Source organism: Aquarana catesbeiana, linkage group LG13 (assembly GCF_042186555.1).
Source record: "Aquarana catesbeiana isolate 2022-GZ linkage group LG13, ASM4218655v1, whole genome shotgun sequence".
NCBI lineage: Eukaryota > Metazoa > Chordata > Amphibia > Anura > Ranidae > Aquarana > Aquarana catesbeiana.
In genome coordinates, this window is record NC_133336.1 from 44,346,664 (window position 1) to 44,372,239 (window position 25,576).

A 25,576-nucleotide genomic window follows, 5' to 3' on the forward strand; every position below is an offset into this window, starting at 1 on the left:
ATCAATGTCCGACCGTGTGTACAGGGCATTAGTCTGTAGGGTTCAATATTGAGTTGGCCCACCGTTTGCAGCTATAACAGCTTCAACTCTTCTGGGAAGTCTGTCCACAAGGTTTAGGAGTGTGTCTATGGGAATGTTTGACCATTCTTCCAGAAGCGCATTTGTAAGGTCAGGCACTGATGTCGGACGAGAAGGCCTGGCTTGCAGTCTCCAATCTAATTCATCTCAAAGGTGTTCTGTCGGGTTGAGGTCAGGACTCTGTGCAGGCCAGTCAAGTTCCTCCACCCCAAACTCGCTCATCCACGTCTTTATGGACCTTGCGTTGTGCACTGGTCCAAATCATTTGGTGGAGGGGGGATTATGGTGTGGGGTTGTTTTTCAGGGGTTGGGTTTGGCCCCTTAGTTCCAGTGAAGGGAACTCTTAAGGCGTCAGCATACCAAGACATTTTGGATAATTTCATGCTCCCAACTTTGCACGAACAGTTTGGGGATGATCCCTTCCTGTTCCAACATGACTGCGCACCAGAGCACAAAGCAAGGTCCATAAAGACATGGATGAGCGAGTCTGCGGTGGAGGAACTTGACTGGCCTGTACAGAGTCCTGAATTAGAGCAGAGACTGCGAGCCAGGCCTTCTCATTCTCATCAGTGTCTGACCTCAAACATTCCCATAGACACACTCCTAAACCTTGTGGACAGCCTTCCCAGAAGAGTTGAAGCTGTTATAGCTGCAAAGGGTGGGCCAAATGAATATTGAACCCTACAGACTAAGACTGGGATGCCATTAAAGTTCATGTGTGTGTAAAGGCAGGTGTCCCAATACTTTTGACAATATAGTGCATAAGGACCTTCCTTATTAAGCCAATTAGCAACCGCATTCTCTAAGTGAGCCAGCAATGGGCTGACTGCGAATATCAATGGGATGAAACAAAGCTTTTCCAAATTGTATTTTCTGAGATTTACTCATCACTGGATGCCAATGGAACTTCTGCTGCCAATGAGACATGGCATGAAACCTGGGCAGCAGCACGTACAGGCGCGCCATATTGCAAGCTCCCCGACCGAGACAGGCTCTGGCCAAGTGGCAACATGACATGATAGCAAGCGCATACATGAAGCTTCAATGACGAACATCAAAGGGGGGCCCCAAACAGTTCCTATTCACAGGCCGCGATCTACGTCCACCCCTGCTGGCCAATTATAACGCTTCAATAAATAAGGACGGGATTATACAGGCAAAGTGACATCTGTATAACCTCATTATAACGTGATTCTCCGTTCTCACTTTGATAACAGCGGGAAATGCAGACTTATCTGTATTGTGCAGTTGTGTCCAAGCTGCTGGAGACCGCTGAGATGTTTATTACTCTTCTCAAACTTGGATGGTTTCAGAATTTTCGAAACTGTCCTTGTGAGTGTCAAGCAGAGCGCTGGCTGAACATCTCCACATCTCATAGAAAATTTATATTATGGAGGCAGATTGTCCTGGTGCAAAACTCTGTTGTAAAAGTAAAGAATGACATGAGCATTTTTTTATGCAGATTTTTATATAGAGTTTTACATAATTATATATTTATATTTTATTCCAAATCACCCCAAAATGTGACGCATGTTTGGATGCCATTCATTCCTAATGGCACCCCAAATGCAGTGTGTTTTTGTCGCACAACATTTAAGGCTAAAAATATGTCCAAATAATTGCGCAAAACTCGTCACCTAAAAAAGGTACAGGAGCAGAAAAGCATGTAAATTGCCCCCCCCCCCCAAAAAAAAAAATCTTGAGTGGGGACACATGCTCTCATTATACGAAGTGTGAAATGGGGCCTAAAGAAGAATTATGGTATGGCATTTTTTAATGTAGCCTAGTGCTACATTAGGCTACATTAAAAGATTGAGACGTTTGAGTTTATTTACTAAAGCTGGAGGGTGCAAAATCAGGCTCACTTCTGTATAGAAACCAATCAGCTTCCAGGTATTGCCAAAACTTAATTGAACAAGCTGAGGTTAGAGGCTGATTGGTTTCTGTGCAGAAGTGAGCCTGATTTTGCACTCTCCAGCTTTAGTAAATAAAACCCTTTTCCTTTCATTCTCTTTCTTTACTGAGATACTGATGTGCACTATTCTCCTCTGGCCAGCAGGGGGAGAGCTAAAGCCAAGTAAGCCCAATGAAGGCCTCATGAGCCCCTTCCCTAGGGAAAGAGAGCCTTGACTGATGGGGGAACGATTGGTTGTAACATGGGGACGGGATGGGCCTGAGCTCAGGGAACGTGTGCCCCAGGGAATTCTGGGTCTTTCGGAAGAGTCAGTTGGAAGAGCTGCTCACCCTCCCGCCCCCTTTTTCCTCTGTTATGGTATGTCACAGCTTGCTGTGGTTTCTTGACCTTGCCAGCAGATAAAGTTGCTGTAATGGGCTATGTCCTTGATGGAAAATTGGAAGTAGGCTGTCTGTCCAGCACTTATGGTAAGGACAGGCCCCACTTCCCTCTTTTGGTTGAGTGTTAACAGTACGACTGTGACTGGCACTGGTTAAATATGTTCACATGTTATGTGTTGGAATTTAATAAAGCTGTGGCCTTGCCCTTTCCAACCTAATGGTTGTAAGTGTCTTATTTAATGGGGTAAAGGGCAAGGGTGGTGGGGGATTTGATCCCATTGTGTTACGTTAATTAGGACCTAGGCCCATTGCGCCTCAGCAGTCAAGACTTCTATGCAGAGCACTCAGAGCCCTGGCAGTTGTAGTTTGGGATGGCAGCCAATATAATGGGACCTATAAACTCTTTGGACTACAGATCCCAATATGCACCATGCAGTAGGAGGGGTGAAGTGAGTATTTTTATTAAACTGCTTCGGAAAGTTCTTCCTCTTCGCACTGAGAGAGTTAGGAGAGCACCTCTTTCTGGATATTCGCTTGCCATCTGGAGAACATGTTACTGGAGATCTGAGCCTGAGACTGGGAGTGAGAACACCTGGGGGGCAGGACTGCACACATCAAAGCACCTGCACCACTGCATCAGGGAGACTGGAGCGTCCCCTCACCCTCTGCTTCCCACTAATGTTCAGCAGAGGATTTCTGGGAGAAACTAACTTCCCCACCCCTCTACAGCAAGGTCACCACAGCATCCCGAGGTCTGATGAGGGAGCTATCCGCCCACTGCTGATACTGCTAGCATTGACCACGCCACTGAAAGCAGGATATCAAGTGTTCCCAAACCCATGCCGCACTCTAGACCACACGTATTCCAAACCTAGATTGCACCTATACCAACCTGTACCACATTATACCACATTATACCGAACCTTTACAGCATCTAAACAACATCTACCTTGCACCTGAGCCGAGACTATTCCGTAGCTATTCTGCACGCAGTTCAGCTGGGACTGTTGTTAAGTGCAAAAATGCTCTTAAAAGGCCCCAACGGTAGCCGGCAGAAGACCTTCTCAAAGGACTGCCCCTCCCAAAATAATTATTCTGCAAGCCCCTTTTGTTTCCCTTGTCCCCTCTGCTACCATCCTCCTTTTCTTTTAGATGCATAACAAGTCAGTCAGGACTAGCATTACCGCCAGAAATGTGCTCTGGCAGTATAGTTTCAGCACTCGGTAGATTAAACTTTACTACTGCTCACTGCTGCACTTGAGATGGCCTTGTTACTGTTTTTTGCTGACCTGGATGCCAAATGTCATTGTATGATTAGACCTTACTGTTTAACACTTTGTATGCTAAATTGTGATATTACCATTGTTAATCCATTTTATGCATGCCTAATTATCAACCCTATTAGGTGACAATATTTTAAGTTTGCCTTTACTACCTGGTTTGGTGCCTGTTTTCCTTGATGTAGCACTACTATTGGGTATTAAGTATTACTTTCCGTGATTTCCTGTGATATTGTATGGTTGTATACTCAACCTGGTGTGTCAGAGGGGCTGAGGTTCTTGAGAAGGTTGAGGCATAGAACAGAGGAGCCATCCTATCCAGCGGCTCCTATAGGGGTGACACTACATAACATTACATTGACCCAGCTTGTGACTATGTACAGTATCTCACAAAAGTGAATACACCCCTCACATTTTTGTAAATATTTTATTATATGTTTTCATGTGACAACACTGAAGAAATGACACTTTGCTACAATGTAAAGTAGTGAGTGTACAGCTTGTATAACAGTGTAAATTTGCTGTCACCTTTAAATAACACACAGCCATTAATGTCTAAACCGCTGGCAACAAAAGTAAGTACACCCCTAAGTGAAAATGTCCAAATTGGGCCCAAAGTGGCAATATTTTGTGTGGCCACCAATATTTTCCAGCACTGCCTTAACCCTCTTGGGCATGGAGTTCACCAGAGCTTCAAAGGTTGCCACTGAAGTCCTCTTCCACTCCTCCATGACGACATCACGGAGCTGGTGGATGTTAGAAACCTTGCTCTCCTCCACCTTCTGTTTGAGGATGCCCCACAGATGCTCAATAGGGTTTAGGTCTAGAGACATGCTTGGCCAGTCCATCACCTTTACCCTCAGCTTCTTTAGCAAGGGGGTGTTCATCTTGGAGGTGTGTCTGGGGCTGTTACCATGTTGGAATACTGCCCTGCGACCCAGTCTCCAAAGAGAAGGGATCATGCTCTGTTTCAGTATGTCACAGTACATGTTGGCATTCATGGTCCCCTCAATGAACTGTAGCTCCCCAGTGTAGGCAGCACTCATGCAGCCCCAGACCATGACACTCCCACCACCATGCTTGACTATAGGCAAGACACACTTGTCTTTGTTCTCCTCACCTGGTTGCTACCACACACGATCTGAACCAAATAAGTTTATCTTGGTCTCATCAGACCACAGGACATGGTTCCAGTAATCCATGTCCTTAGTCTGCTTGTCTTCGGCAGACTGTTTGCAGGCTTCCTTGTGCATCATCTTTGGAAGAGGTTTCCTTCTGGGACGACATCCATGCAGACCAATTTGATGCAGTGTGCGCCGTATTGTCTGAGCACTAATAGACTCACCCCCCTTAACCTCTGCAACAATGCTGGCAGCACTCATACGTCTATTTCCCAAAGACAACCTCTGGATATGACGCTGAGCATGTGTACTCAACTTCTTTGGTCGACCATGGCAAGGCCTGTTCTGAGTGGAGCCTGTTCTGTTGAACTTCCAGTGACCAGTATGAGAGAGTGAGAGCGATAACACCAAATTTAACACACCTGTTCCCCATTCACACCTGAGACCTTGTAACACTAACGTTTCACATGACATCGGGAAGGGAAAATGGCTAATTGGACCCAATTTGGACATTTTCACTTAGGGGTGTACTCACTTTTGTTGCCAGCAGTTTAGACATTAATGGCTGTGTGTTGAGTTATTTTTAGGGGACAGAAAAATTACACTGTTATACAAGCTGTACACTCACTACTTTACTAGCAAAGTGTCATTTCTTCAGTGTTGTTACATGAAAAGATATAATAAAATATTTACAAAAATGTGAGGGATGTACTTACTTTTGTGAGATACTGTATAACCATACTTGTAAGAAGCTGGAAGCTCTGTAATAGACACACACTTCCACACTTCTGGGTTCCATGCCGAGCGACTGTCCTGCTGCACTGTGAACACAGGTTTGCCACATGGCATGGCCGTCATTCAGAGACTGCATTTCATTTTCTCAACGAATGCAAAATATTCTCTGATCTGAGAAGGACGGGGGTGACCAGGGCAGGACTGGCCTACCAGGATACCAGGACATTTCCCGGTAGGCTGCCTGCCCTGGGGCCGCTTTGGATCTATGCCGTGGCACAGTAAGGCTGCAATGAGGGCACAGTAAGGCTGCAATGAGGGCATGATGAGGCTGCAATGAGGGCAAAGTAAGGCGGCAATGATGGGCACAGTAAGGCGGCAATGATGGGCACGGTGAGGCTGCAATGAGGGCACAGTGAGGCTGTAATGAGGGCACAGTGAGGCTGCAATAAGGGGAACAGTACGGCTGCAATGAGGGCACAGTAAGGCAGCAATGAGATGGGCACAGTGAGGCTGCAATGAGGGCATGGTGAGGCTGCAATGAGGGCACAGTAAGGCGATAATGATGGGTACAATAAGGCGGCAATGATGGGCACGGTGAGGCTGCAATGAAGGGCACGGTGAGGCTGCAATGAGGGCACAGTAAGGCGGCAATTATAGGCAAAGTAAAGCGGCAATGATGTGCATGGTGAGGCTGCAATGATGGGCATGGTGAGGCTGCAATGATGGGCACGGTAAGGCTGCAATGAGGGCACAGTAAGGCTTCAATGATGGGCACAATAAGGCTGCAATGAGGGTACAGTAGGTGTGGTGCTGTGTTGGGGTGCAGTAGGTGGGGTGTAGTGTTGGGATACAGTGTTGGGGTGCAGTAGTTGAAGGTACAGTGCTTGGGGTGCAGTCGGTGGGGTGCAGTGTTAGAGGTGTAGTGTCAGGGTGCAGTAGGTGGGTTGCAGTGTTGGGGTGCAGTAGGTGAGGTGCAGAGTTGGGGTGCAGTAGGTGGGGTGCAGTGCTGGGGTTGCAGTAGGTGGGGTGCAGTGTCGGGGCGCGGCGTTGAGGGTGCAGTGTTGGGGATGCAGTGTTGGGGGTGTAGATGGTGGTGTGCAGTAGGAGGGGTGCAGTGTTGGTGGTACACTGTTGGGGGGGTGTCAGGGGTGCAGTGTTGGGAGTGCAGTAGGTGGGGTTCAGTGTTGGGGGTGCAGTAGATGGGGTGCAGTGTCAAGGGTGCAGTGGGTGGCGTGCAGTAGGTGGGGGTGCAGTAGGTGGCCTGCAGTAAGAGGGGTGCATGTCAGTGGTGCACTGTTGGGGGTGCAATGTCAGAGTGAAGTAGGTGGGGGTGCAATGTCCGTGGTGCAGTATCGGGTGGAGTAGGTGGGGTGCACTTTGTCGGTGTTGCACTGTTTGGGGGTGCAGTAGGTGGGTGCAGTGTTGGGGGTGCAGTAGGTGGGGTACACTGTTGGTGGAGCACTGTGGGGGGTGCATTAGGTGGGGTACACTGTTGGGGGTGCAGTAGGTGGGGTACACTGTTGGGGGTACAGTGTTGGGGGTGCAGTAGGTGGGGTACACTGTTGGGGGTGCAGTAGGTGGGGTACACTGTTGGGGGTGCAGTGTTGGGGGTGCAGTAGGTGGGGTACACTGTTGGGGGTGCAGTAGGTGGGGTACACTGTTGGGGGTGCAGTGTTGGGGGGTGCAGTAGGTGGGGTACACTGTTGGGGGTGCAGTAAGTGGGGTAAATTGTTGAGGGTGCAGTGTTGGGGGGTGCAGTAGGTGGGGTACACTGTTGGGGGTGCAGTAGGTGGGGTACACTGCTGGGGGTGCAATGTTGGGGGTGCAGTAGGTGGGGTACACTGTTGGGGGGTGCAGTAGGTGGGGTACACTGTTGGGGGGTGCAGTGTTGGGGGTGCAGTAGGTGGGGTACACTGTTGGGGGGTGCAGTAGGTGGGGTACACTGTTGGGGGGTGCAGTATTGGGGGGTGCAGTAGGTGGGGTACACTGTTGGGGGGGTGCAGGAGGTGGGGTACACTGTTGGGGGGTGCAGTAGGTGGGGTACACTGTTTGGGGGTACACTGTTGGGGGTGCAGGAGGTGGGGTACACTGTTGGGGGGTGCAGTAGGTGGGGTACACTGTTGGGGGGTGCAGTAGGTGGGGTACACTGTTGGGGGGTGCAGTATTGGGGGGTGCAGTAGGTGGGGTACACTGTTTGGGGGTACACTGTTGGGGGTGCAGTAGGTGGGGTACACTGTTGGGGGGTGCAGTAGGTGGGGTACACTGTTTGGGGGTACACTGTTGGGGGTGCAGTAGGTGGGGTACACTGTTGGGGGGTGCAGTGTTGGGGGTTGCAGTAGGTGGGGTACATTGTTGGGGGGTGCAGTAGGTGGGGTACACTGTTGGGGGGTGCAGTGTTGGGGGTTGCAGTAGGTAGGGTACAGTGTTAGGGGGTGCAGTAGGTAGGGTACACTGTTGGGGGGTGCAGTAGGTGGGGTACACTGTTTGGGGGTACACTGTTGGGGGTGCAGTAGGTGGGGTACACTGTTGGGGGGTGCAGTAGGTGGGGTACACTGTTGGGGGGTACACTGTTGGGGGGTGCAGTAGGTGGGGTACACTGTTGGGAGGTGCAGTAGGTGGGGTACACTGTTGGGGGGTACACTGTTGGGGGGTGCAGTAGGTGGGGTACACTGTTGGGAGGTACACTGTTGGGGGGGTGCAGTGTGTCGGGAGTACACCGGCGGTGCAGAGATGAGCTCAGCCCAGGGGCCGGTCTTATTACATAAGCGGAGATGTGCGGAGGGGGTAAAGTCCGGGCGGTGCTTTCAGTCGGGATCGGTCAGGATGGGCTCCCCGGCTCTCTGGCTCCTTCTCCCGGTCTCTCTGCTCCTCTCCCGGCCGCCCCGGCTCCTCTCTCACCCGCAATGTCTGGACTTCAAGCCGCCGTTCCGCCCCCCCCAGGATCTGACCTTCTGTGTTCAGTACCGGGAGTTCGGCTGCTGCGACTCAGCCCAAGACCGGGCGATCCTGGACACCTTCTACCGGGTGATGGGCAATGTGGATACGGCCGGGTACGAGCTGTGTGCGGCGCATGTACAGGACATCCTGTGCCAGGTGAGGGGGGTCTGAACATTACGCTCAGCTTGGTGGGGGGGGGGGGGGCTGTGCTTTACACTGTGCCAGGTGGGGGACTGTACATTGCACTGTGCTTGGGGGGGGGGGGGGGGGGTTGTACATTACACTGTGCCAGGTGAGGGGGGTCTGAACACTACACTGAGCTTGGTGGGGTGGGCTGTACATTACACTGTGCCAGATGAGGGGCGTGTGCATTACACTGTGCTGGGGGGGGGGGGGCTGTATATTACACTGTGCTGGGGGGGGGGGGGGCTGTACATTACACTGTGCTGGGGGGGGGCCTGTATATTACACTGTGCTGGGGGGCTGTACATTACACTATGCTGGGGGGGGCTGTACATTACACTGTGCTGGGGGGGCTGTACATTACACTGTGCTGGGGTCTGTACTTTACACTGTGCTGGGGGGGGGCTGTACATTACATTGTGCTGGGGGGGGGGGCTGTACATTACACTGTGCTGGGGGGCTGTACATTACACTGTGCTGGGGGGGGGTGTACATTACACTGTGCTGGGGGGCTGTACATTACACTGTGCTGGGGGGGCTGTACTTTACACTGTGCTGGGGGGGCTGTACATTACACTGTGCTGGGGGGGCTGTACCTTACACTGTGTGTGGGGGGGGCTGTACATTACACTGTGCCAGATGAGGGGGGCTGTACATTACACTGTGCTGGGGGGGCTGTACCTTACACTGTGCTGGGGGGGGGGGTGTACATTACACTGTGCCAGGTGAGGGGGGTCTGAACTTTACACTGAGCTTGGTGGTGGGGTGGGCTGTACATTACACTGTGCCAGATGAGGGGGACTGTGCATTACACTGTGCCAGGTGGGAGGCTGTGCATTACACTGTGCTGGGGGCTGTTCATTACACTGTGCTGGGGGGGGGCTGTACATTACACTGTGCTGGGGGGCTGTACATTACACTGTGCCAGGTGAGGGGGGGCTGTACATTACACTGTGCCAGATGAGGGGGGCTGTGCATTACACTGTGCTGGGGGGGCTGTACATTACACTGTGCCAGATGAGGGGGGCTGTGCATTACACTGTGCCAGGTGAGGGGGGGCTGTACATTACACTGTGCCAAATGAGGGGGCTGTGCATTACACTGTGCTGGGGGGGGGGGCTGTACATTACACTGTGTCAGATGAGGGGGGCTGTACATATTGATAATTATACCCCGGTGTGTGGTCCGAGCTCGCAGAGTGTAACATTGTGGAAATCAAAGTATTTGAACATACCTGCGTGTCTTGCTGGATTCCCCTGACTGACAGTTCTGGTGAAATATACAAGGTATTACATCACAATGAGCCTCCAGGAGACTCGCATGTCATATGGCCGAGATTATCCTCAGGTCACCTTAGGAAGAGATCAGTGATGAATCTTATCACTAAAGTGTCAATATTTTGATACAAATTTACTCTTTGAATACAAAGTCTCTCCTTCCCGCATTGCTACACAATGGTTGTGCTTTACTTCTCCATCTCACAATGAAAGTCTATGGGTCAGCCGGGTCATAGACTCTTCCACAGCTGATAAAGAGAACCTGTAGTGAAGAAGACATGCCCTGTCCATTCCACCGGCCTGCTTGTTATACAAATCCAAAAGCTTCAATATTTTGAGTCGGTGATTTTAAACAAGTATGAAGGAGGTGTGACTTTCCTCTGCCTTCACTGGCTACATGCTTGTTTCAGATAAGTGATTCACAAGTCCAAAGACAGGCGGGTCAGCCCGTGCAGGTTTCTGAACAGCTAAAATATATATATACACGAGAACTGTCTTCCTGCCAAAGCATTTGCATAAAGTCCATTTTATCCTGATTTGTACAGCCAGCTTAGTGACTTGACTTTTCTCTACTGCTGTTAGGTAATTAGGTCCCTGCCCCTGGCCTGTGATTGGACAGTGGAAGAGCAGCAACAGATTGATGTGGACATCTCATTTTCTACTGTCATATGAGGGCTGGCGAGCGTGGGCTGCCTCGAAGCGAGGGGCGAGCACCGCCGGCAGGTGGGGTTGAATGGGAGCCGTTCTCCCAGCGATCGCCGTGGGGAAGAGAGGAGAGAAGGCGGCCGGATCATAAGAGCGCCGGGCAACATTGCTGTAAAAGCTCGAATTTTAATTGCTGAGTGTTCCCTGCACTTGTTGCTATACACAGCCCCGCCTCCTGGCCCGGGTACTTTGATAGACAGATCACCCATCCAATGCTGGGATGTGTGACGTGTATCAAAGTCCCCGGGCACGGAGGCGGGGCTGTAGGTTTCGGCGAGTGGTGGGAACTCTTGGCTATTCAAATGAATGCTGTTACAGTAATGTTTATTGGCGCTCTGATGTTCCAGCCGGCAATCATTTTCTTCTCCTCTCTTCCCCTGCACAGGTAGGCTGCATTGATGGACACAGGTAGGCTGCATTGATGGGCACAGGTAGGCTGCATTGAAGGGCACAGGTAGGCTGCATTGATGGGCACAGGTAGGCTGCATTGATGGACACAGGTAGGCTGCATTGATGGACACAGGTAGGCTGCATTGATGGACACAGGTAGGCTGCATTGTTGGGCACAGGTAAGTCTGCATTGTTGGGCACAGGTGAGTCTGCATTGATGGGCACAGGTAGGCTGCATTGATGGACACAGGTAGGCTGCATTGATGGGCACAGGTAGCCTGCATTGATGGACACAGGTAGGCTGCATTGATGGACACAAGTAGGCTGCATTGATGGGCACAGGTAGCCTGCATTGATGGACACAGGTAGGCTGCATTGATGGACACAGGTAGGCTGCATTGATGGACACAGGTAGGCTGCATTGATGGGCACAGGTAGGCTGCATTGAAGGGCACAGGTAGGCTGCATTGATGGGCACAGGTAGGCTGCATTGATGGACACAGGTAGGCTGCATTGTTGGGCACAGGTAGGCTGTATTGATGGACACAGGTAGGCTGCATTGATGGACACAGGTAGGCTGCATTGTTGGGCACAGGTAAGTCTGCATTGATGGGCACAGGTAGGCTGCATTGATGGACACAGGTAGGCTGCATTGATGGACACAGGTAGGCTGCATTGATGGACACAGGTAGGCTGCATTGTTGGGCACAGGTAAGTCTGCATTGTTGGGCACAGGTGAGTCTGCATTGATGGGCACAGGTAGGCTGCATTGATGGACACAGGTAGGCTGCATTGATGGGAACAGGTAGTCTGCATTGATGGACACAGGTAGGCTGCATTGATGGACACAGGTAGGCTGCATTGATGGGCATAGGTAGGCTGCATTGATGGGCACAGGTAGCCTGCATTGATGGACACAGGTAGGCTGCATTGATGGACACAGGTAGGCTGCATTGATGGACACAGGTAGGCTGCATTGATGGGCACAGGTAGCCTGCATTGATGGGCACAGGTAGCCTGCATTGATGGGCACAGGTAGCCTGCATTGATGGACACAGGTAGGCTGCATTGATGGACACAGGTAGGCTGCATTGATGGACACAGGTAGCCTGCATTGTTGGGCACAGGTAGGCTACATTGTTGGATACAGGTAGGCTGCATTGTTGGGCACAGGTGAAGCAGCATTGATGGACACAGGTAGGCTGCATTGTTGGGCACAGGTGAAGCGGCATTGATGGACACAGGTAGGCTGCATTGTTGGGTTTTTATAGTATCTGCCCAGAGTTTGGCTTTAAAGAGTCACTGTCACCTTTCCTATTCAGGTAAAAGTGACAGTGGCCTTTAAATGGGCCCCAACAGTAGTGACCTATGGCCACCAATCAGAAGATTTCTCCCAGTTATGACTGTACAGTACTAAACGCCTGAGATCCAATTCGCTGCTATGCTTCCAACAGCATGCTATGTGTAAAGCTCATGAAATTACATCTTCACCCTAAATAGATTTTCCAGATTTGGAATAAACCAATAGCTTTCTATACCTCATAAAGACTCTGCTAGTGAGCCTTCCTCTCTGTCCTCACAGTTGCTTGCTCCCTCTCTCACCTGGCACAGTGGAATCCCCCTCCCAGTTGGACTGGGAGTATAGAAAAAAAAACATAGTATTAAAGAATGTCTATTTCTTTAGTCAGGTAATTATGAAATATTGGATACTGGTTTTATGCAGTTTTTTAGTCCACCATTAGATGGAGCTCTAGTCTGCTTTTCACACACTCATCTATTTCAGCTTTCAGCTGTGCCTAAAGAAGCCGGTTCTTTACAGAACTGGAACAAGTCCTAAAGTGGTTCCAAAGGTAAAATGTTTTTTAACCCTAATTCCCTGTAAAAAAAATATTTTGGCACTTGCTACGCAGCCTGAGTCCCGTATTGATCCAGCCCTGTGCCCAGCTGCATCTGGTCTCTCCTCTCTCGCCGCTCTCACAGGCTTTGCTGAGGCAGAGGGAACCATTGGCTGCTGTCAGTCAAATATGTGAGGAGGGAGCAGGGCAAAGTTGGGCTGTGTGTGTCTATGGACTCACACAGTTCGGCTTGGGAACGTGCGTGCACGTCTGCCCCAATAGCAAGTGGCTTGCTGTGGGGGCACACACAGAAGAGAAAGAAGGAGGCTTCTCTGTGCAATAGCAGGTAAGTATGACATGTTTAATATTTTAATTAAAAAAAAATTCACCTTTACAACCACTTTAAAGTATAACTAAAGGCAAACTTTTTAAATATTTTAGATACAGTGAGGGAGGGTTGTAACCCCTGTCAGTTTTATTTTTGCAATCTGTGTCCCATAGGGGAGATTTCCCATCACTTCCTGTCCCATAGCTAAAACAGGAGGTGAGAGGAAATCCCTGCAAAGTAAGGGGATCCCTCGTGGTCACCAGAGCTCGTGTCCCCATTGGATGATTCCCCTATATTACTTTTCTGGGGACAAGTGTGCCCCCATCATGCAACCCTTGCTTACCTGCATAGAACCCCAAAGTGACATGTAAAATGTTAGGCCCGTTAGCTCGAAAACGCTCAACAAGCCAAATCCCATTCATTTCAATTGTCCTGTTCTGCCACCTGAAGCAAAACGCCTGAAGCTCAAAAAGAGTTTTTAGCCCCATAGACTTCAATAGAAAAGCCTGACTTGAACGTTTTATGAGCGTTTTCTGCTCAAATAGCAGCTCTCCACCCCTAGTTTCCTCTCCCTCTCCTCCCCCCTAGTGCTTTCTATTAGGGTTGCACCGATACCACTTTTTTAAGACCGAGTACAAGTACCAATACTTTTTTTCAAGTACTCGTACCGATATCTTTTTTTAATGTCATGTGACAGTAGCACTGATGGGCACTGATAGGTGGCACTGACTGATGGGCACTAATTTGCAACACTAATAGGTGGCACTGACTGATGAGCACTAATTTGCAGCACTAATGGATGGCACTGATGGCTGGTGCTGATGCTGGCACTGATATGATGGCACTGATGGCTGGCACTGACTGATGGGCACTGATATGCTGGCTCTGATAGGTGGCATTTATGGGCACTGATAGGTGGGACTTTTGGGCAATGATAGGTGCAACTGATGGGCAGGCAGTGGCAATGAAATGATGAGGGAGACAATCAATAACAGTCAAACTTCAAAGTTCAAACTTTCTCGATTATGCCAGTTCTGCGACGCCCATCTTGGTACACCCTGTACTCGACCTCAGTAAGCCAGCAGTTAGAAGGCAGCACCAGACATCTTGATACACCCACCCTGTATAGTTAGTGAACTATATAGAGTGGGTGTAACAAGATGTCCGCTGCCGCCTTGTGACTGCTGGCTTACTGAGGCTGAGTGCAGGGTGTACCAAGATGGGCATCATACTGTTCAATATCCGACAGAGACCGTAGTTTAGGGTTGCCACCTCATCCCTTTAAACCCGAACACATATTATATGGGGATATGTTTATAACATTTTTATTATTATTATTTTTTTTTACTAGTAATGGCGGCGATCTGCGATTTTTATTGTGACTGCGACATTATGGCGGACACATCGGACAATTTCAACACATTTTTGGAACCATTGGTATTAATACAGTGATCAGTGCGATTAAAAATGCATTGATTACTGTAAAAATGTAAAACTGTAAAATTTCTTCATCAGTTTAGGCCAATATGTATTCTTCTACATATTTTTGGTAAAAAAAAAAATTGCGATAAGCGTACATTGATTGGTTTGCGTAAAAGCTATAGCGTCTACAAAATAGGGGATTTTTTTTGGCATTTTTATTCTTACATTTTTTCTTTACTAGTAATGGCGGTGATCAGCAATTTTTAGGGGGACTGCGGCAGACAGCTCGGACACTTTTGAGACAGAGCTAAAAATAGCCACTGATTACTGTATAAATGTCACCGGCAGTGAAGGGGTTAACACTAGGGGGCGGTAAAGGGGTTAACTGTGTCGCCTGGGAGGTGATTCTAACTGAAGGGGGGACTAACTAGAGGAAGTGACGGATTGTCGTTCCTGGCTATTAGGAACACACGATCTGTCACTCCTGTCAGAACAGAACAGGGAAGTGTGTGTTTACACAAACTCGTCCCTGTTCTGTCTCTAGTGGTCACGATCACTCATGGCCGGTGGCCATCTCAACTGTCGGCCACGAGCATCAGCACCCCCGCTGTGCAGCGGGCGCGCCCGCGCACCTGCTGTCCGGACCCCGCGAGCCAACGTACAGCTACGTGGTTTCGCGCAGGGGAGCCAACCTGCCGCAGTATAAAGTTAAAGTAGCACAGTGCCGAATAGCAAAAAATGCCCTGGTCATGAAGGGGGTACCTTCTGGAGGTTAGGTGGTTAATATCAAGCATTGTTTTTTACAATTGTGTTTATTCTCTTGACTCCTCAGGAGTGTTCTCCCTATGCAGCCCATTTGTATGATGCTGAAGATTCCAGCACCCCTGTACGGACCATCGCGGGGCTTTGCGATGACTATTGCGCTGACGTCTGGAAGAAGTGCCGGTCCCTCTTCAGATACATGACACCTGACAAAGAGCTGCTGTCCTTGGAAGGGAACATGGCGAAGTTCTGCCGTCACTTGTCCCTGGACGACGTTGACTACTGCTTCCCCCGTTTGCTGGTGAACACGAAACTGACCAAAGATTTGGGTTTGGTGACGGCCGACTCAGAGGGCTGTCTGCAGCTGTGTCTGGAAGAAGTGGCCAACGGCCTCCGAAACCCTGTGGCCATGGTGCACGCCAACGACGGCACACACCGGTTCTTTGTGGCAGAACAGGTGGGCCTGGTGTGGACCTATCTCCCCGACCGTTCCAGGCTGGAAACTCCATTTTTAAACATCTCCAAATCTGTCCTCACCTCTCCCTGGGAAGGCGACGAGCGAGGGTTTCTAGGAATCGCCTTCCATCCAAATTTCAAGCACAGTGGAAAAGTCTATGTTTACTACTCGGTAGAGGTTGGCTTTGATGAAATCATACGAATCAGTGAATTCAGAATTTCCTCTCATGACATGAACATGATTGACCACAGTTCCGAAAGGTAATTTTCCACATGTTTATCACGTGGCTGCCCGGCGGCTCTTTAAATTATTAACGAGTGTTGGTGCTCTGGGCAGAACGCCCACCTGTCTGTAACCTCCGCTCTGGAACAGAAACATGGACTTTGCTGCCAAATTAGGAGGAAGGTTTTTGGAAGAGACTGCCAGGAAAAAAAATTCTGGATGAGTAGCTTGAAACGGATCACTTATTAGGCAGCCCCCTACGACCAGATTAAGTGCTAGCTGAAAGTAAAAAGAAATGAGAAATTGAAAAAAAAAAAAATTCCCTCTTTCACCCATGTGTGGCTTACCATCAGATTAAAAAGTTCTAGCTGAAAGTAAAAAAAAAATAATTCAAAGAAAAAAATAATGCCCTTTTACCCCTGCATGCACCTTACCATCCTATTAAAAGGAGCCAGCTGAAAGTAAAAAAAAAAAAAAAAAAAAATATAAAGAAAAAATGAAAAAAATGATTCCCTTTATAACAGGAACAGCCATTTAATTTATCAAACATTTAGTTTTGATTAAGCAGATATATTAGATTTTTGTTTTTTAATTAGAAGTCTTTTTGTGTAACACCAGAATAAAAAAATGTTATAGCTGAAATTATAAAGAATTCAAAAATGTTAATAAAAAAAATAAATAAATAATTCCCTTTTACCATAGCATGCACATTACTACCAGAAAAAAAAATTGAAACTCAAAAGAAATGAAAAATTGGAAAGAAAAATTCCTTTCACCCCAAAGTGCGCCTTACCACCAGATATGTGCTAGCTGTAAATAAAGGGAAATAAAGAAATTCAGAGAAAAAATAAATAATGCCCTTTCACCCCAGCTTGCACCTTACTACCATATTAACAGGTGCAATTAAGCTGAAATTAAAAAGAAATGAGAAATTGAAAAAAAAATAATAGTTCCCCTTTTCACCCGTGTGTGGCTTACCACCAGATTAAAAAGTAAAAAAAAAATAATTCAAAGAAAAAAATAATGCCCTTTCATCGCTGCATGCACCTTACCATCCTATTAAAAGGTGCCAGCTGAAAGTAAAACAAAATCAAAAATATAAAGAAAAAAATTATTCCCTTTCACCTCAGCATGCACTTTAGCACCACGAGAGTGAAAGTGGAACAGCCATTTTATTTATCAAACTTTCGTTTTGATTAAGCAGATATATTAGATTTCTTTTTTAGTTAGAAGTCTTTTTGTGTAACACCAGAATATAAAAAAAATGTTATAGCTGAAATTATAAAGAATTAAAAAATGTTAAGAAAAAAATAATAAATAATTCCGTTTTACCCCTGCATACACCTTACCACCAGAAAAAAGTGCTATTTGAAAGTAAAAAGAAATGAAAAATTGGAAAGAAAAAATCCTTTCACCCCAGTGTGCGCCTTACCAGCAGATTAAAATGTGCTAGCTGTAAATAAACAGAAATAAAGTAATTCAAAGAAAAAATAAATAATCCCCTTTCACCCCAGCTTGCATCTTACTACCATATTAAAAGGTGCTAGCTGAAATTAAAAAGAAATAAAAAAAAATCTTCATACACTCCAGTAATGGCTCCAGATTGGGTTTGGCTGATGGTGACAACAGAGGACCATGCCTATGTAAAGTGTGTTAAAAATAGATGTTTGGGCCCTCCATCGGAGGCGCGTGTGACAACACAGGAGCAGAGTTTGGAGACAGGTACAGAGTGTTGTCACCCCATAAACAGGAAGGACCTGAACAAGGACCTTAATGTAGGACCACCAGGGATTTTTTTTTTTTTTTTATGAAAGGTGCAGTTTAAAAGTGACTTTTACTTTAACAGTTTATATGGGATTTGATTGATTGGGTTTACATCTACTTTTTATTGACTCAAACATTTTTAGCTGTGATCTATGTTATTTTTGGTTCCAGCCGTATATGTTTTATACTTTGTTATACATTGTACTGTACATTATATAATGTATATTATTTTAGGATAATCCTGGAGGTGGAAGAGCCAGCGTCCAATCACAATGGCGGAGAGATTTTATTCGGAGATGATGGCTATCTCTACATATTTATTGGGGATGGAGGGATGGCTGGAGATCCATTTGGGAAGTTTGGGAATGCACAGAACAAGTAAGAACATTCACTGATGCCCTAAGGAAACTTGTACTTTGTATATTTATTATATCTCAGCTATTTATCCTGGAGGGGTTATTAATTCAGAATTCTTGCTCTGTTTTGAAGATATTACAAATGCCTTTTTGCTATGGACTGTTGAACATATTTTTGATATTAGGGTGTGCTAGGGGAGGATGATGTAAGTGCAGAGCTTGTCAATCAATGTAGCAAACCTGACACGTCAGTATTAAATTTTTACTTATTTATTACAGGTATTTATATAGCACCAATTTATGTACACAGCGCTTTACATACCGTACATTCACATCAGTCTCTGCTGCCCAATGAGCTTACAATACAACATTCCTGTCTCACATATACATACTGGGGACAATTTAGACAGAAGCCAATAAACCCACCTGCATGTCCTCCAGGTGTAAGATGAAACCCACATAAGCACAAAGATAACGTGCAAACTCCATGCAGACAGTGTCCTGGCCAGGATTCGAACCAGGGACCCCAGGGCTACCTAATGATTGACTATACTACATAGCACAGAAGGAGATGGTTGTATTGGGACTTTAGAGAATTTTCTTTCTTAGGAATTTTTACACAGTAACATAGCTCCCAACTGACCCTGATTCCGAGGGACTGTCCCTGATTTGGAACAATGTCCCTCTGTCCCTCATTCCTCCTCATTTGTCCCTCATTTTGGTCTGATCTATATAGTTGTATATAAAAAGCACTTTGTATTTATCAAAAAAAAGTTTTCCAGCGCTAAACCTTTGATCTGATTTCTAAATTGCTGCATTTGTAAATTCCAAAAGCCGATATAAAGGAATAGTAGTGGTAAAAAAAAGCACTTGTGGGTTTAACCCATCTTGTTTTTTTTTGTACAATTCTCTTTTAAGGGGGTGTGGCAAGGGGTGTGTCCTATGCCTGCATACTTTTGCTGATAGGTGTCCCTCGATCCCATCTCAGAAAATTGGGAGGTATGCAGTAAAAACTTTTAGCCCGGGTTCACACCTATGCGAATTAGATGTGCGTTTCCCCGCATCTAATTCGCATAGCAGGAGAATGTGACTGGCTCCCTATGGAGCCGGTTCACATATCTCCAGGGCGGCTGCGGAGTGCACTGCACAAAAACGCTGTGCGTCTTTGGCTCCGTTTCAGGGCCGAATTCAGGCATAGAATCGGCCCTGATTCGTCCCTGAAACAGGGAACAGGGACGCACAGCGCTCCTGTGCGGTCCGCAGCCCGTTATGGTGTAAAGTAGGGTTGAGTGGAGCAATCTTGCCATAAACGATTTTGCTGCAACAGTTTCAATTTTACTGTCAGCAAGGTTTTTTTAAGAAACTCTTGCTCACTGAGCTGCCTTGGTGAAATTTTCATTGGCTGTATTTATTATAGTTTACAATGTTTTGTTAAGGGAATATTTTATTTATTAAAAGTCCATTACACAAATTTCAGAAGCATTTGTGCAACCTGGACAAAATGGACCCATATTTTTTCTAATAGATTCATGTCTATGTTGTGAGCTCCATCTAGTGACCAAAATGAGGTATTTCTTAAACTGCATTTTAGCCACTAACTGCATTTTAGCCACTAGATGGCACTGACGGTATAGGAATTAATCAGTTACAGAAAATACTAGGGCATTTCAAGCAGCTTTTCCACGAATAATTCTAACATTTCCTCCAAGAAATTTATAAATAGACCCCTGGGTGTTCTCTGTATTTTTTCCTTTTCTAGGTACTGTCGTTGTTGTTATTTTTTTTTTTTAACTTTTTTTTCTGTCTATTGTTTCTTTATTTATATGAAAAGAGACCCCAAAATAATAAGGGGCTATTTTTGGGGGTGTCCAGAATAGTTCAAAGCAGTTTCTGTAACCCTCAGGAGCTGTTGAAAGCCCAATTCACCCTCAACCACCATAAATATGCCATAAATATGCCTTTCTTATTGACTTTGATGCCACAACCCCTCTCCTCTCCACTCCATCAAAAACAAAACAAAAAAAGGTTTTCCTTTTCGTTATACTTTAACTAAAATTTTGGGGAACTGAAAGTCGCCGTTCAGGTGGTAGGAAAGTTGAGTTGACTGGTGTAGTGCAGAAACAAAAATGTCTTTTCAAATTAAATTACCATGTTAAATGAGATTTTTGTGTCATTTTTTTTTTTTTTTTTACATTTTTTCCTCTTTTTCAGGTCCGCGTTGTTGGGCAAAGTTCTACGCATCGATGTCAATCACAACAACCACGGCCCCCTTTACCGCATCCCACCCGACAACCCATTTGTCAACGATGCGTCTGCCAGACCTGAAGTCTACGCTTATGGGGTGAGGAACATGTGGCGCTGCTCTTTTGACCGGGGAGACCACCAGACAAAGGAGGGGAAAGGACGCCTCTTCTGTGGAGACGTGGGACAGAATAAATTTGAAGAAGTCGACATTGTAGAGAAAGGAAGGAATTATGGCTGGAGGGCCAGGGAAGGATTCAGCTGCTATGATAAAAAGCTTTGTACTAATTCATCACTAGGTAATGACACCTTATCATGTGATACTGCCAGTTCAACAGTTAAAATGGTTGTAAACCTCGGACATGAAATATGAACAAAACATACTAATCTATAGCAGGGATATGCAATTAGCGGACCTCCAGCTGTTGCAGAACTACAAATCCCATGAGGCATAGCAAGACTCTGACAGCCACAAGCATGGCACCCAGAGGCAGAGGCATGATGGGACTTGTAGTTTTGCAACAGCTGGAAGTTCGCTAATTACATATCCCTGGTCTATATTGTGTGCTTGTCTCAATTAACCACTTTAGCCCCAGGAGGATTTGGCACTGCGTCGCTTTAACTGACAATTGCGCAGTCGTGCAACGTTGTACCCAAACAAAATTGACGTTCTTTTTTTTCCACAAATAGAGCTTTCTTTTGGTGATATTTGATCACCTCTGCGGTTTTTATTTTTTTCGCTATAAACTAAAAAAAAAAACCTGACAATTTTGAAAAAAAATATATTTTTTACTTTTTGCTATAATAAATATCCCAAATTTAAAAAAAATAAATACAATTTCTTCATCATTTTAGGCCAATATGTATTCTTCTACATGTTTTTATAAAAAACAAAAATGCAATAAGCGTTTATTGATTGGTTTGCGCAAAAGCTATAGCGTCTATAAAATAGGGGATTTTTTTTTGGCATTTTTATTTAATTTTTTCTTTACTAGTAATGGCGGTGTTCAGCAATTTTTAGCGGGACTGTGGCGGACAGATCGGATACTTTTGACACAGAGCTAAAAATAGCCACTGATTACTGCATAAATGTCACTGGCAGGGAAGGGGTTAACACCAGGGGGCGATCAAGGGGTGTAAGTGTTCCCTAGGGAGGTGTTTCTAACTGTGGGGGGGGAGTAGACTGACTGGGAGTACAGAGAGATCGCTGTTCCTGATCAGTGGGAATAGACGATCACTCTGTACTCCCCTGTCAGAACGGGGATCTGTTTGTTTACATTGACAGATCCCCGTTCTGGCTCTCTGTAGAGCGATCGTGGGTGGACGGCAGGCATCGTGGCCGCCGGCCACGCACATTGGTGACGACGACGCGTGCGCCTGCTATAACTGTTAAATGGACCGACGTACATCTACGCAGATTCGCGCAGCCGAGCCAACCAAACTTGCTGGTCGGCAAGCGGTTAAAGAGGATGTAAAGCGCCATTATATTTTTCTGACCTGCAAAAGTAAAGGCATAATGTGCTAGTATACATGGCATACTAGCACATTATGTTAAACTTACCTGAAAATGAAGGCCTCGCTGTCACCGCTAGAGGCTGCATCCATCTTCGTCCGTCCTCCTTCCAGGTCCACGGACTCCAGCTGTGTGACTGGCCGGAGCCTTGTGACGTCACTCCTGCACATGCGCGCGGGAGCCGGGGTTAACGGCACAGGGTTCTGTAGAAATGGCACGGATGGCCGTCAGCAGAGGGTGCACGCATGCACACCGCCAAACCAGGAAGTACGTAGCAGTGCCTGGCTGTGCCGCCCCCTCTACTGTGAGCAGGTGGCAAGTGGTTAAAGTGAAATGAAATAAAATGACCTCTATGATGCAGTCTGTCACTAGTAACCAGGACCGGGACAAGGGGTGGGCAGAAGGGACAGCTGCCCTGGGCACAGAAAGTTCTTTCTGCTATAAGGCTGACAGGAGTAGTGACATCAGATCAATACTTCTGTCAGCCCAGCGCTGCAAGAGGCTAGGAAACGAGGAGAGAGACGGGAAGAGGTGTGAGCTATGCTCTCTCTCCCCCCTCCTCCTAAGCTTGTACATAATGAAAAGGGGGGGGGGGGGCTATTTGGCATCTTTGCCCTGGGCACTGGATAATCTTGTCCTGGCACTGCTAGGAACACAGGGGTTTTTGTTTTTCTCAGTCCTCCCATTTATACCTGTTCATCCTGTCAGTAAATCCATTATTTTTCCACTTACTTTTGAGGGGGTGACAATATTGTTCATTCTGCAATAAAATTGTGCAGCAACATTGTCACCCTGTGGACAGGTTGGTTGTATATGTGCATGTAGTTTTAGATTGTGTTTAAAGCACAACTCCGGAATTTAAAAAAAAATATATATATTTATTACTCTATGACAGTTTGCCTTTTAAAAACGTATAAGTTCTCCTTTCGTTAAGTAAGTCATCTTTTTTCTTTCCTACAGATGATGTTCTTCCGATTTTCGCCTACCCCCACAAGCTGGGGAAGTCGGTCACTGGGGGATATGTGTACAGAGGCTGTGAATATCCAAATTTAAACGGTCTTTATATTTTTGGAGATTTTATGAGCGGGTAAGTCAAATGTGTTCAGTTTTTTACACTTACAAAATGATCAATACCGATCTTGGATGGCTCTGCCCCCCACCCCCTGCAAGGCCCCACACTTCAGTCGTAGGTGCTGATCCAACTTTGGGCTTCACGAGCGGCAATTCAATAATGAAACGCTGCACACCGCTCACCTTCTTCACAAAACTTTATTCAGACAAGGCAGAGATGCACCAACTGACTGTTCCAGACTGACGCATTTCACTTCCTACTGGAGTGTAAGCATAAAGTCAATATGAGGCAAAACCTGTCAGTGAGGAGGAGCAGGTTGGAGTGCCTGATGCTGAAAAACATTTCTGCAATCATGACGTGTGTGCTGCAGTGTGGGTGTGTTACCAGCTGCTGTAATTGTACGTTGGGAGCCATTCTTAATTCATGGAACCCGAAGCAACAATTCCACGGAAGTGGAACTCAAGAAAAAAAATAATGTTACCTCAAATTCTTGGTATACTACTCGCAGAGTAGATTGCTAAAAATGTGCATACCACTGGCGGCTATGATCTTCAGGCTCAGCTGATCATACTGTACAGTAGAGCTGCACGATTAATCGTTAAGAATCGAGATTGTGATTCTTCCCCCCTCCCGATCTTTTTTTTTTTTTTTTTTTTTTTTTTTTTGTGCCACATCAGTTAACTTTATCCAGAGACTTCTTTCAGAGTGATATTCATATATGTCTCTAATCCAGTCACATCATTGTGGCCATTCGAAGGTTTTTTTTTTTTTTTTTTTTTTTTTTTTTTTTTTAAGTGAGGTATTGTATAACCAAATGCATTTCAGAATGTAGCTAATTATAGAGGTGCGGCAGTACAAAGTATGAAACCAACATCCTACCTCTCAAAACCGGAAGCCGCACGCCCACGTATTACTATTGTGCGTATTAATGCATTAATACTTCTCTCACTAATGCACCCACCCCCCCTCCCCCCTTTAACCCCCCCACCCCCCTTTAACCCCCCCTTGTTGAGCCCTCAAGTTTCCAAAGCGCATTCAATGGCCAGAGTTAGTTCAATACATTGTTCTCTCTCAGCTCTGACCTCTAAGCTACTACTCGCTCGGCCTAGCCCCATCAATGGGGGAGGCAAGTGTGTTCATCACTAGGGTAACACTGCTGGCGGACAAGGCATTGCCTGAATCCACGGGTTCCACATTCTTACAAACTTGCTATGGTTGCCTAACCTAGTGTAGAATGTTCTTTCACTCCACACTGTGGAGTTGACAGTTCTGATCCAGTCTTCCGGGGTGGGGGGAGTTCTTGACTGCCAAGACTGTGCAATTAATTTCCTGGCCTGGAACAAACATCTTGCTGCCGCTACCACCGTACTACTGTCACTCAGTCCGTTAGTCACATGTCCCAGCACGCATGTCTTGGGATCTAACTCTAAATTAATTTTGAGCGTGGTATTTATTTTCTTTAAAATCTCAGGCCAGTACCTAGCTAATTTTGGGCACCTCCAGAACATGTGGATTAAGTCGCCTGTGTTTCTACATCTAGGGCACTCGTCGCTACTTCTGCGGCCAAAGATAAAAAGCTTTTTCGGTGTATAGTAGGATCTGTGCAGCAGCATCAGGTGAGAAGCTTTTTGTGAGGGAGAGACCGACACCTCTGGTCCAAGTTCCAGAATCCTTTTCCACTGTGTATCCGTGATTTCCCCCACGTCGGCCGCCCACCTGTCCCTACCCCCAAAAGAACCTACCTGTGTGTTTATTTTCTTTATTAGTTGGGTATATATCATTGTGATTAACCCCTTAGAGGTCTCTGATTTTATTGTTGCTTGTAATAATGGGATCTTGCACCATATAAGGGGTTGCCTTCCGAACTGTTTGCTCAAGGCATGTCTAATCTGTAGGTAGCTATAAAATACTCGGTTTGGCAACCCGTATTCGTGCCTCAGTTCCTCGAAGGATTTCAGGGTGTCCCCCTCATATAGCTGCGTCAGCCGGCGTATCCCGCTCCTTTCCCACAACTTGTTCCTATCGACTGATAGTAATTCCTGCAGGAACCTATTGTTCCAAATTGGTGAATATTCTGAGATTCCCTTGTACCCCATTACTCGCTTGGCTGTCTGCCAGACCTTAGTAATCATTTTAAGTGTTGGGGTCTCTCGTTGTAGCGAGTCTGCCTCCAGTGCTTCAACTAATGAACTATGAGGGCTTCCCTGCAAAATAATTTGGACACTCTTGCCTCCCCCTCCATCAGTGGCACATCCACCAAGTTGTTGTAGTTGGGCCGCCAAAAAATAGGCAAACGGGTGGGGGATCCCCAATCCCCCTTCCGTGGCAGGACACTGCAGTTTTTGTAGGCCTATCCTGGCCTGCCCTTTTTTCCAAATTAATTCCCTAAAGAGGGACTGAATTCTTTGGAACCACTTCTCCCCAATCCACACTGGGGAATTGTGGAGCAGGTATAACAACTGAGGCAGCCATACCATTTTAATCAAGTTAGCCCGACCCGCTATGGAGAGAGGGAGTCTACACCAGATGTCACATTTTTTTTTAAATTTCAATAGAAGAGGGACCAGGTTGTCCTCAATGAACGTGTCGGGGTCCCTAGATAA

The 25,576-nt window shown here is 46.6% G+C and overlaps 1 protein-coding gene across 1 annotated transcript in view; it reads left to right on the forward strand.

Moving 5' to 3' along the window:
- Positions 1 to 8,219: 8,219 nt before the first annotated feature.
- Positions 8,220 to 25,576, forward strand: part of HHIPL1 (HHIP like 1) — a 55,924-nt gene continuing 38,567 nt past the window's right edge. Inside the window, exons 1-5 of the mRNA XM_073609898.1 lie at positions 8,220 to 8,602; positions 15,419 to 16,065; positions 18,026 to 18,169; positions 20,359 to 20,687; positions 22,862 to 22,988. Of these exons, the coding sequence (XP_073465999.1) occupies positions 8,240 to 8,602; positions 15,419 to 16,065; positions 18,026 to 18,169; positions 20,359 to 20,687; positions 22,862 to 22,988 (1,610 nt within the window). The 5' untranslated portion in view covers positions 8,220 to 8,239. The remainder of the gene's footprint in view (positions 8,603 to 15,418; positions 16,066 to 18,025; positions 18,170 to 20,358; positions 20,688 to 22,861; positions 22,989 to 25,576) is intronic.